Genomic DNA, 12,320 nt, shown 5'->3' on the forward strand with positions numbered 1-12,320 from the left:
TGGTTCTACATGGATGATGCTGTGTCATATGCCTGTTCAGAAGATCAGACTCTTGTTGCTGAGTTTTTTTCTTCAGGACTATTCCTAGGAAAGTCTTTTGCCACTACAAGCCAGTTCATTGATATGCTTGGAACTCGTGTATCTAGGGTGGACCTGAGCAATATCTAAGCTGTGAAGTGGCTGCATGAGCTGATGGATGTAGCATTGCTTCAAGCTTACAAGTAGAACTACAGAATTTTTCCCACCATTGTTACCATATCTCTGTGGTTTATGTATGTGATTTCTGTTTCTTTTACATATTCATTAGGACCTTTGTCATACTGTGGAAAAACTGAGCAACCCTTTGGCCTCTCTCTCAGCCAGTGTCCGAAAAGTGGCCAATAAAGAAAAAGCTGCTCAGGAGCTGACAGCATTACAGCAGAAATACGAAAAAGTGCTGGAAAGTGCTAAGGAGAAACAGAGCTTACTAGAGACTCTTCTGGCTCAGTGGCAGAAGTGAGTAAACTCTCACATCTGTTGTGATGGACACAGAGACCTTTTTGTGCTCAGTGTGTGAGACTGAGAGGATGAGCTGGTAACTCTAGGTTGTGATTTTATTAGGCAGGAGAAGGAGCTGTCTGCCTTCCTGGCCTGGCTGGAGGGGTGTGAAGCTACAGCCAGGCCTTCAGAGCAGTATGTTTCTGCTGATAGACTTAAGCTGGAAGCTGAACTGCAGGCACTGCAGGTATGTTTCAACTGAAATATTGTCCCCCTACATTTCCTCATGTATTTGTGTGTCTTTTAAAGGAAAGAATTGCTCAATTATAGTACAACAAGTCAATTGATTCTGGGCTTTAGAAATCTCCTGGAAGTATTACATTATCACTGGCTATTTCTCAGTGAATTTACTATTACTTTTAACTATAATATGCCAGCTCAAGAAAAAGAAATTTACCTTGGTATATCCTATTATCTGTCAAGGAAGGGCATGGGTCCGCTTGTTAGAAGATCCTTTCTCTAGAGAAATTCTTTTATTAGGCAACACTAATTTTATTTTTTTTTGCATGTGAGAAAAGGTTCTCAGATAAAAAAATACTCAAAGGTCTTGAAATCACAATGGATTTTGCTTTACAATTTTTTTCAAACATGAGACTTTCATCCTATTCTAAATTATGCCTTTCCTTGGATTTTTTTGATTAATATGAAGCAGTTGGCTAAATGGAGCATCTTTTATACCTTCCTTGAACCCAAGTAGTCCATAATTTCAGTTTTAAATATTACTGAAGAAAAGAAAAATTACTTGGGGGGGTGTTTTTTTGTTTTTGCTGTTGAATGGTTTTTTGTTTGGGGATTTGATTGGTTGGTTATTATTGGGGTGTGTTTGCTTGTTTTGCTTTGTTTGAGCCAATTTGCAACGTCCTCACAAATCTCTTGCACACAAAATATTTTGCAAAACATGGTCTTGATTTTAGCCCCTGCCATCATACAGTAGAGCTGTATGGAAAGGTCACACTTTGTCCTGAAGGAGAAAAAAATACCAACTTTGATGAATCCCTTCGGAATTGCTGTTGCAGATTTAGCTGTCTGAGAGGTGTTGAGTATCTGCTTGTCCAAAAAGGCCTCAATTCCTCCAAGGATTTGACTCTGTTCACACGCTTGTTTCAAAGTGCTGTACTGGAAATCCATAGTTGTTCTTTTATTAGTTTGCTTTTTAACTTGCGTAATATTGTGCCATACTTAATCTAAAGGTTTTGCATTCCATTGTTACTCCAGGATTTGCGAGCAGATATTGAGTCCCATGCTTCAGTCTATAAGAGCCTTTTGCAGTTAAATGAGTCGCTATTTCCAACAGCATCAAAGCAGTGTGTGAAAACAATTAAAGAAAAATTTGAAGATCTGGATGAGAGGTGGAAAGCTTTACCACAAATTGTTGATAAAAGGTTTGTGCTTCAGAGTGTTTTTCACATGTTAAAGTAACCAATATCCCGATGAGGAAGCCCAATCCCAAAACATATTTTTTACAGTATTACCATTAGGAAAACAAAGGTTTAAGATCGATACCAATCCCTGAACTCCCAGGAGTGGGAGGTGGAGAATCCCACACATTTATGATGCTGCCTTTTTTTTCTCATACACTCTCCCTATTTTTTTGGTTAGAAGAGTATGCTTGAAAGAGTGTAGGGAAGGAAATGAAGGCAGTGTTGCATTTCTTCTGTTACAGTTTCCCAAGTCAATTCCAAAATCTCTAATAATCTACTCTTGATTTTTTGAGTTATATGCTTTATCTTGTACAAAGCCACACTATTATTTTTAAACTCACTTTGAAATTTTAATTTGCCATAAATATTATAAATGCTCAGTTGTTAGGCTGCTGGCTCATGTTAAGCTCAGAAAAACTGTCTCCTTTATTTCAAACTGTGTGTTGCCATATATTCAGATTTTGATTATTTCCATGATGAACATACATATTTTACTATTTGTCATGTAGCTTAAATAATAGATCCTGATCAATTACAAAATCTTCTAGGTGCTTTATCAGTATGATTGTTTTACAATCTAATGATCTTCTTACATGCTGAAAATAAGGTAAAGAAATTTCCCAGGGAAATGGGAAGGTAAATGACAAGGTCTTTTTCAAAGTCAAGGTTTAGACTTGGTACTTAGGTACTCAGTTCTGCTGAGTACTCCTCTGGACACATTCTTCCTTTGAACTGTGTTCCTCTGAGCAGACTTGGCACTTGCTTACTTCAGTGGAAGTTGAGCATGCAATTCCTCACCCCCTGCCTAAATTAATGAGATTCTCACCTTAATCCAGTGTTTCAGATGATAGGGCAAACAGAATTGCGATGACTGAAAATTAAAGTTTGGCTTCCATCAGTAACATTCTATTTCTGGGACTACACCCATAAAGAAAATTTGAAAGACATACCTTGGTTGTTTTGGGCACCTCTGACAGTTGATATAAATAAGAGTGGAAACAGGAAAGATCCAAAGGTGATTTCAAATGTTACGTTATTCCCTAGAATTAAGAAATCTATATGGCAAAATAAAGTAATATTTCCTACTTTCCTTGCATCTGGCATTGATTTTAATGCTGACCTGTCAGCTGTGGGTTTGATTATGGAAGTGATTAAATTACATCAAGTGCTTTCATATTTACATCTGACATTCTATAGGATCAACTTCCTTCAATCACTTGTTGCTGAGCATGGGCAGTTTGATGAGCTCCTGCTCAGGTTTTCAGACTGGATTAAGCAATTTCTTGCTGAACTACAAGCCACTTCAGAGATAAACACAGCTGATCAACAACTAGCTGCATCTCACAATAAGGTAAACTTTTGGATGTAAATATTAAAGACAGAGAAATTGTACAGTGCATTTGGCTAAATACTCATGTAGAACTAGCAAGCAATTTATTTGTTTGAAAACCAATATGCTGTTGCAGTCACATACAGACTTCTGTTATTTGACAAGTTTAAAGCAAAATTGTAACACTGAGCTATTCCTACTGAAAGCCTCTGAATAGTACTTCACTCATAAGTTTAGCACTAAAATTTTCTTGAGCTCTTGATTGGAAGAAGAAACTCAGCCCTATTATCTTTCTTTCCTATAGAACCACTCAATGGAAGTTGAAAGTAAGAAACAGGAGTTGCAAAGTCTGAAGGAGCATCTAGAGAAATTGGGTTCTTTCAGCAGCCCAGAGGACCAGCAGGCATTGCAGGGAAAGACAGAAGATTGCTTTCAGATTTTCCAGGAGGCAAGTCAAATAACTAGCCAAAGACAGGACGCCTTGGATCAGTTGCAAGTATTCCTGGAGCTCCATAGTGCTGCATCAGGAATGCTCCACCAGCTGAAGCAGACAGTGGAGAAAACAGGAAATATGGATAAAGCTAAATCTGAATTACTGGAGAAGGAACTCAACAGTGTTATTAAAGATCTTAACAAGTTGGAATCTCTTGCCGTCAGTTTGGATGGTTCCCTCACTAAGGCTCAATATCATCTGAAACATAGCATTTCTGGGCAGAGGACCTCCTGCAGGGCTATGGTGGATAATCTGGGTGTGGAACTGGAGGCAGTTCAAAACTTGCTGGGAACCAAACAAAGTGAGGCAGAAGCTCTTGGAGCCTTGCAGAGATCTTTCATGGAGCGTAAAGAACAGCTACTGAAGAGTATTGAAGACACTGAGGAAAAGGCTGACAAGGAGGGCCTGAAGGAGACAACACTGCAAGCCTTCCAGCAAAGGTAAAAACGTTGGCACTTTCACACTTGATTGCAATCTCTAGACGTTTTATGATTCATTGGAGGCATGTGTGTGTTTTCTTCCTGGGTACTTTATTTCTTGCTAAGCATATGTATCCACTTAGTAAAATTCTGTATGTAAGTGAACTATTTGGATGCACAAAACACTAAGTTAGTCCTGCTAATATTTTATATTTAAACAATAGTTATGAAAGTCTGTGTCTCAAAAATATATTTTGTCTGAATTAATCTAAGATCCAAGCAACTATTAGAAATCCCATATAACATAACTCCCTCTGCTCTTGAAGAACTGAAGATTTTACATGTGATGATGGAATTAAAAGCATTTATTTTATTAAAGTATTAATCTAAATATCTGAGTGCATTTCCAGGTGACTGTGTGAGGAGGAGGTACATGTATATCTATATGATTGTATAGCACTACATATATCAGAAAAATCACATTCTGAGCCCAGTTCTAGCAGAAAAAAAAACCCAAATAATACTATATTGTAGGAAATATTAGAAAAATGGAATTTTATGCAGAGTAACACTAATAACTGTTTCATAATTTCTTTCTCCTCTCTCTTGGGGAAAAAAAAGGTGAATATGAGTAAATTTGAAAGCTGCCTTTTACCTTGCAGATTGAGGATCTTTAACCAATTAGATGAGGAATTGAATTCTCACCAGCATGAACTCCAGTGGCTCATGGACAAAGCAAAACAAATAGCCCAAAAAGATATCACACTTGCTCCTGAGACTGACAAAGCAATAAATTGCTTAGAATCCCTCTGGAAGGATACCGAGAAAGCTATACATGAAAAGTAAGTAGATATTTAGCTTAAGATAAGAAAGGAGAAGATGGGGAAAGAGACATAGTTATTACATGTAATATCTTCTTGCTATATTAGTTACAATGAAAAAAAGACGTGGGTTAAATACTCAGTAGAAGATAAAAACATAGTGTTAACAAGGATATTTGTACCAGTTGTACTTATACTATTAATAAAGCCACAGATAAATTCTCAGTACAGTCCTGGCAGATACACATTTTATTACATACATGCTATATTGCATGTCGTTGTTTACTCTTCTGAAAGGTAAGGAATCGCCGCTGAATTTTCACCAGCACTCTAGATGGCACATATTCTCTTTCTAGCATATATTTTCATTCTCTATCATATATGTTTTTCTGACAATTCTATATTCAGTGGTCCTAAATAGTTTTTAAATGTATTTCTGTCTGCCCAAGGGAACAGGCTCATAATAATCATTACTGTATTATCAGTTACACTGATGGTATATGATACATGGTTAGATGATCAGTTTTATCAATGAAAGCTGATAAACAAAGAAGATAAAGAAATTAGAGAAAGTTTTATCGTACCCTTTTCTTTGTACGAATTACCTCATGATCATATTTAAAGAAAAAAAGTGGTGTTTTCTCTCTCATATAGACACAGTTTTAGACCTTCCTGGACCTGCTTATTTTGGAGAGCTCTTTGGAGCATTCAGAGAAGAGCCAGCTCCTAAAACAGTTACTCCTCTTTCTTGACAATGACATGTTTCCCAAAATCCATTCATTGAAAAACACTGTTTTACAACTAAACATATCCAAAGTATTAGTTTTGCTTCTCTCTCTTCAGTATAAACACCAGGAATGGATTTAATAAGTTTTTTTCCCTCTTTTCATTGCCTGAGCATAAATAGGCTTTCCTGGAGAGAGGTTGGGAAAAAAATTAGTCTTGTTTCTAGCAGAAGGTTAATGTACTCTCAGTAGAAGGGCAGGTAAGATACATATAAAGCTGTAGTCCCAAAAGCAGGTATCTGACAGTTGGAGGGCAAAATAGACAGACCTCAGCATGCTTTAGTCTTTACTTCTGCTTCTTTTTAGCCAGAAAATACTCCATGTTAAAGAAGCAAGTAGTTGTTTTTTTTTAATAAAGTATGAGTGGCAGCATCATTATAATGTGCTTTCCAGTCAAAAGATGCTAAACTTTTGACAAGTCTGAATTTCAGTTTCTGTGTTTTGTTTGCTGAAGTCAGTTACTTTGATATCTGATACATATGAGATGGCAATTCACATACTGTCTCTTGAGTGAGATGTTTTGTGATGGATCCACAATGATTGGAAAAAACCAAAATACTCATATTTCCTTGGCTGCTCAGTTTATGTTTAGCACTGCATCCTGGTTTTCCCATGGGGAATTGCTGTCACTTTCTCTATTCTTCAGAAACATGACAGCAAGTGGTACTAACACAGCCTTTTCAAATTACAGAAAGGAGCAGTCCTGTGTTCTTATTGATCTGATGAAGGAATACCAGAGCTTGAAGTCAACTGTATTGAAAGTCATAGACAGTGCTAACAGTGCTTCTGTGATCAAATCCATTTGGAAGGACCATGAAGATGTCAGGAGAACGTTATCAAAGGTAATTACATATATTTTCCTTTGAGGAATTTAAATATTTTTTTTAATTAGATGGAATTTTTTTTTTGTTTGAAAGGTGTCCTTGAGCTGTTAAAGTTCCTTGAATTTGCTGTCAAATCTTGTCACACTGACATTCAGGGTTTAAGTTGTACTGATCCTGATAAGGAAAAAATATAGTCCTTTTTGCATTTTGGTGAGATCTATTAATCTGTTGTCGCTATTTTTAATTTTAATGGAAATGCAAAATGTTAATTTCTATGGAAAGCGTGAGTGGAAAATCTTTATATAAAATACTTTGTGAATATATTCCTATCATAGTATGATGAGATAGTTCTAGTCAACATACTCTAATTTTTTTCCATATTGGGTAAACTTTGGAATAGATAAAAGGCCATGAAAGAACAGAAAGTGCACACATTTCAGACGTGCATAAGAGACATATCTGTCTCAGTCCATAAGAGGACTTCTTACGTGGTTTATAATGTTGATTCTGGCTATTGAGCAGAGATAAGGTATTTGGATTCCTACATTCTATTCATTTCACTGGATTGTATTTCAAAAATACTAAATTCTGATGAAGAATGGAAAGGCAAATTAAAAAAAAAAAAAAAAGTTTCCTTAAGTCCGGAAAATATGCGGTTACCAAGTGGAAGAAATTCAGAATTTGTTTCTGCCACTTGTGTGCTTTATTTATAAGAAGAGTCATCCTATATGATTATGTTCATGAGGCAGCCATATCAGTTGCTTCATATTTTGTGGAATAGTTAAATGTTACATATGAGAATTAACAAATGCATAACACAGGGCTAGGGATGGGTATCTGGAGAACTGGATTTTTCTTTCTTTCTTTAAGGCTTCATTAAACAGCCAAATATTTATGTCCACAGCACGAAGCTGCCAAGAATGATCTGAGTGATAAACAAAAAGACCTGGATACTTTCACTAGTAAAGGAAAACATTTGTTAGCAGAACTGAAAAGAGTGCAGAACTGCGACTCTACTGCACTGAAAGCAGATATGAACTCCATCGTGGACAAATGGCTAGATGTAAGAATCTGGTGTTTATATGCCAAATACAGTTTTTAAGTTTGGTTAAGCTTGCAATATTCCTATTTTCTTAGGATTTTATAGAACAATTGTTTAGTAAAATTTACTTTGAAGTATAACTCAAAGGCTCAGTCAGAGGGACTTGGCATCCACCTTATGCACGAAGTTGTGACATCAATTTGATAGATTTTAAATCATGTCTTTCAGCAATGTATGAATGCTACTACCATAAATTTGCTCAGTGCACGGTTCTGGGCATAAATTTGGGCTGAATTCACAGCTAATGAGTACCAGCATTAAATTGGACAAATAAGTTAGGCAGTAAATTACATTAAGCTAAACCACAAAAGATATGAATTTGTTGAGAAAGACAACACCATGGGAGAGAAACATAACATAAAAGCTAGTTACAGAATCACAGATTGGTTTGGGTTGGAAGGGTCCTTAAATATCATCCAGTCCCAACCTTCCTGTTACAGGCAGGGAAACCTTTCATTAAACCAGGCTGCTCAAAGCCCCATCCAGCCTGGCCTTAAACATTTTCACAGATGGGGCATCTACAATGGCTCTGGACAATCAGTTCCAGCGTCTCACCAGCCTTACAGTAAAGAATTTCTGCCTAGTGTTTTACATTTTCACATTTATACTGCTTTAGTAGCAAATTCCTACACTACATAAGAAAGATGAATGTAGGTTTTTTGAAAGATAATGTTTATTTGAACATAAAACTCTTCCCTATTGAAAAAAAATTACAAATATTTGAAGACACATTAGATTTGTGTTCATTTTATGATCTGAGTAACTAAATTGAAATAAGAATTCAGAATTCAGAACTTAGAACTAAATCCAAGAAAATCATTTCACCCAGGCGTACTAATTCTTTTTGATGCACTTGTCTTATAACTGTCTGCAAAACAGAGAAGTCTAAAATTAATTTGTGAATGGTATTGATACATTTTTCTTTCCTAAAAGGTGTCTGAAAGACTTGATGATAACATTGACCGACTGAGTGTAAGCGTGTCTCTGTGGGATGACATCCTGAAAACTGGAGATGAATTAGATGGATGGTGTAATAAGTGCATTTCTCAACTGAATGAAGGCATCAACAACTTCAGTAACAGTCAGACAATGGAGGTTCTTGTGAAAGACTTCCAGGTTCTTACCCATAAATCAGTGATAAAAATGTTCTGTACCAAAATGTCAAGTTATGTCTAGCACATAAATAAGGCTGTTTTAGACCTTTGTGTCCTCTAGTGGTGGTACCCTAACCCGGTAGCTAGTATTTCTGTCCTTTTTATTTGAAGGTGTTTGCTTCTGACAAAAACAAGAATGGCACATCTTACTAAGTCTAAGCTCCATAGGTATTTTGGCTCTAGCAGTTACATTTGGTTCTAGGCTGAACTCTGTTCCAGTAGAAACTAATAGAAATTTCAGACAACTTCAGATGAAGTTAAGCAAAAAAATTAGTTGTTTCCAAAACCTCATGCAAGAAAGTAGATTCTCCAGACAATAAAAAAGATATGGTAGACTGGATGGCAAATTTTGGTGTCAGGTTCTGACAATTTCAGTTAGATGATGTCTTTGTTTTCTGGATAGTGTTAAAAACTCTTTTAGAAATCTAGCCAGTGTTCAGGACGCATTTTGCCTCTATTGGCTTAAAATATACATCTGATCAATCATAAAATGAGCCATATTCTACTTCATTTGAAATAAATTATGTCCTTAGGAAGATTCACAGAGAACATATTATAGTGGTATGATAGAATAGAAAATGTTGATAAATCCGTATTTTGCTCAAGGTTAAGCTTTATCAAATGTCTTATGTAGCAATCAGATCACCTAAATTCATTGCTGTTAAAACTGATTTGGAGTTAAAGCAGCCAGTACCCAAACCAGTGAGGTATTTGAAATGCAGAAGGGCCAAAATAGCAGATGTGAGCACTGTGTGTACATTTACAGTCACAGAATGTATTGTCCATAAAACACTTTTTTTGTCACTTTGTTTTGCAATGACAAGAGGAAGGGCAGTTCAGTGACAGCAGGGTCCTGCCCTTTCAGCGACCAGAAGTAGATGAGCATGGAGAGAAACCATCAGTGTACCTCTTCTGTGGCCCAAATCAGTGGTCACTTTCTTGACTGACCACCTAATATTATATCCTCCCTGGCACAAAATACCCCCTAGGTATTCTTCTGGGCATTCAGGACAGGTGTTAAGTTTGGCAATTTAATCCTGAAATCCACTGTTCAATCTTTTAATTGGAATGATCTGCTTGATTTTTTTAGAAAATTTGGGCAATAGGATACTGATACTTCAGAACTCCAAATTATGATTTTTCTCTTTCACTTTGATATGATGTTTTTAATAAGTAGAATATTTTTTTATAACTTGGATCTATAAATACAAGTTCCAGATATGTCAGTGCATTTTTAAATCCCTTTTAAGGTTAAAATCTATTTCTGCGTCTAATTTTTTATCAAGACCTCATCTGCTTGTAATAAAAATCAGAGACCACACGTAATATACTCAGTTTGCCTTTAAGTTGAACCTAACACCCCCAGTGCATATTTCAAGTCAAGTAAACAACATTTTCATCTTTATTTTTCCAGTTTTAACAAATTAAAGCTTTTAGGGCATTTTACTTGCTAATAATGTGTATGGTTATTTTAAAGGGGAAAATTTCTCTGAACAGAGTCTAATAATGGAAAAGAGATGTGAGGATTTCAGAGCAGAAAACTAGTTGAATGACAATCTTTTCCCTTTGGTTTCTAAACCTTGTTTACATTTCCTTTCATTTTTGAAATTCATGGAGCATCCTTCTGAAAGTCTAAAAGCTTCTTGTAGTTTGGTATGAAAATCTGACCACATCTCTTTTACAGTCTGAAGTCAAGGATAAAGAACTGAAGCTGGAGCAACTTAGTTCCAAAATTTCAGAACTCAAAGAACTGACCCATAGTCAAGAGCCTCCTGCAGATCTCCAGGTAAAATAATGATATTGGTAATTCATAGATTGTGCTCAAATAACTAAGATGACATTCCTCCTGAAATTGCTGTTTCTCCTGCACTGCCTTTTTCTTTCATGGTGACAGATACAGCATTATTTATATGTAGCATGGGTATTCTTTGTTCATATTTCTCTAGGTAACCTTGATTTTTTTTTTTTTTTTGTATAAACAGTATGTCACAAAGTAATTGAACATTAAGTTTGTAGAAGTATTTTTAATAAATTAAAATAGGAGAAATAGTTTATAACATAGATAATCAGATATGAGACTGCAGATATTCTCTCTACTGCACAACATTAAACTACATCATGTGTGAGTGCATGGAGAGTTTTGCCTCCTTGAAAGGATTATAATGCATATAAAATATGTTCATTTGCTTTGTTAACCAAAAAGTATTCTTGGGTGGACTAGAATAAGGGCCCTGAATTAGCTCTTACAAGAGAAGCGCAAAATAATGAACACAAAGGTGAGCTGTTAAGCTTTTGGCTAGATACTTATTTCTGTGTTCTAGGGTAGTCACAAAACCAAAGTATGACTATTTTGGCAGTTTTAAACAGAAATTAGTATTTGAGATTATTAACTTTTAGTGTCAGAATTTTTGAAAATTAAGCCGATCTGCAATTTCCATGGGCTGGGAAATATCTTGATGAGTATCAGGTTTTAATGGAAGTTAATATAACACTCAAGCCTTGTCCACATTTTGGAACAGGCTCTCCAGGGAGGTTGTGGAAAAGGAAAAAATCCACCTGGATGCATTCCTATGTCACCTGCTGAAGGTGACCCTGACTTGGCAGGGACGTTGCACTCAGTAATCTCCAGTTGTCCCTTCCAACCCTAAAGATTCTGTGAATCTTATATATGGTATTGTACTATGACTGATTTGATTTGCTTTTTTTAGTGATATGTGCTCAGCTAACATTACTATAGATTTGCATATTGCTGTCTTTGAAAAGGTTAATAGGCAAGATTCTAACTTATCTTTTTTGTACTGTCTTCAATTTTCACCTGTCTTATACTGAGATACTTAAAGCCTCAGTGCACTTAAGGCTCACCAGCTGATACTTTTTATGGTGCTATTTGAGTGTAGGTCATGCTCTGTATATATGGCAAATTAGTAAAGGAAAAAGATTAAGTGTTTATTTTTTCAGAAATGGATAATAACTTCAGTGGTTTGCAGTCTGGCTTTTTATTAGTTAGTATCTCTTTTTTGGATCACTGTATATCTAACACTGAATGCTGAATGGTTGACATTTTTTATGTATGTGACTATCTCTAGTTAAAGCTGTAAAGAGAGCAAAATTATCATTGTGTGTCACTTTTCTACTCCCATTTTGCCAATAAGCATTTACCATAATAAACATTTTTACCATTAAATGCCTTAATATGTAACATTTTGGTTTTAGTTTATAGAGTCAGATTTGAGGCAGAAGTTGGAACATGCCAAAGAAATGTCTGAGACTGCAAAAGAGACACTGAAAGATTTCAATACTCAGAAGATGCAATTACAGAAGTTGATTGGTCAGCTAACAGACTGGTTAACTCAAGTGGAAGAGACACTGTTAAGCTGTGCTCGTAACCTGGATCCTGAAGCTCTAAATAAAGTAAAGGTTGGTGCTGAAGAAGA

At 35.9% G+C, this 12,320-nt stretch overlaps 1 protein-coding gene across 1 annotated transcript in view; it reads left to right on the forward strand.

The window, feature by feature from the left end:
• The window catches only part of SYNE1 (spectrin repeat containing nuclear envelope protein 1), a 288,904-nt gene that overhangs the window by 112,060 nt on the left and 164,524 nt on the right, over positions 1 to 12,320 (forward strand). The window contains exons 36-46 of the mRNA XM_085055829.1: positions 308 to 495; positions 601 to 724; positions 1,753 to 1,919; positions 3,156 to 3,309; positions 3,593 to 4,221; positions 4,863 to 5,042; positions 6,498 to 6,648; positions 7,535 to 7,693; positions 8,666 to 8,848; positions 10,571 to 10,672; positions 12,100 to 12,303. Coding sequence (XP_084911955.1) covers positions 308 to 495; positions 601 to 724; positions 1,753 to 1,919; positions 3,156 to 3,309; positions 3,593 to 4,221; positions 4,863 to 5,042; positions 6,498 to 6,648; positions 7,535 to 7,693; positions 8,666 to 8,848; positions 10,571 to 10,672; positions 12,100 to 12,303 — 2,241 coding nt within the window. The remainder of the gene's footprint in view (positions 1 to 307; positions 496 to 600; positions 725 to 1,752; positions 1,920 to 3,155; positions 3,310 to 3,592; positions 4,222 to 4,862; positions 5,043 to 6,497; positions 6,649 to 7,534; positions 7,694 to 8,665; positions 8,849 to 10,570; positions 10,673 to 12,099; positions 12,304 to 12,320) is intronic.

The sequence above is a fragment of the Lichenostomus cassidix genome, chromosome 3, assembly GCF_008360975.1.
Source record: "Lichenostomus cassidix isolate B80296 chromosome 3, HeHo_3.0, whole genome shotgun sequence".
Classification (NCBI taxonomy): Eukaryota; Metazoa; Chordata; class Aves; order Passeriformes; family Meliphagidae; genus Lichenostomus; species Lichenostomus cassidix.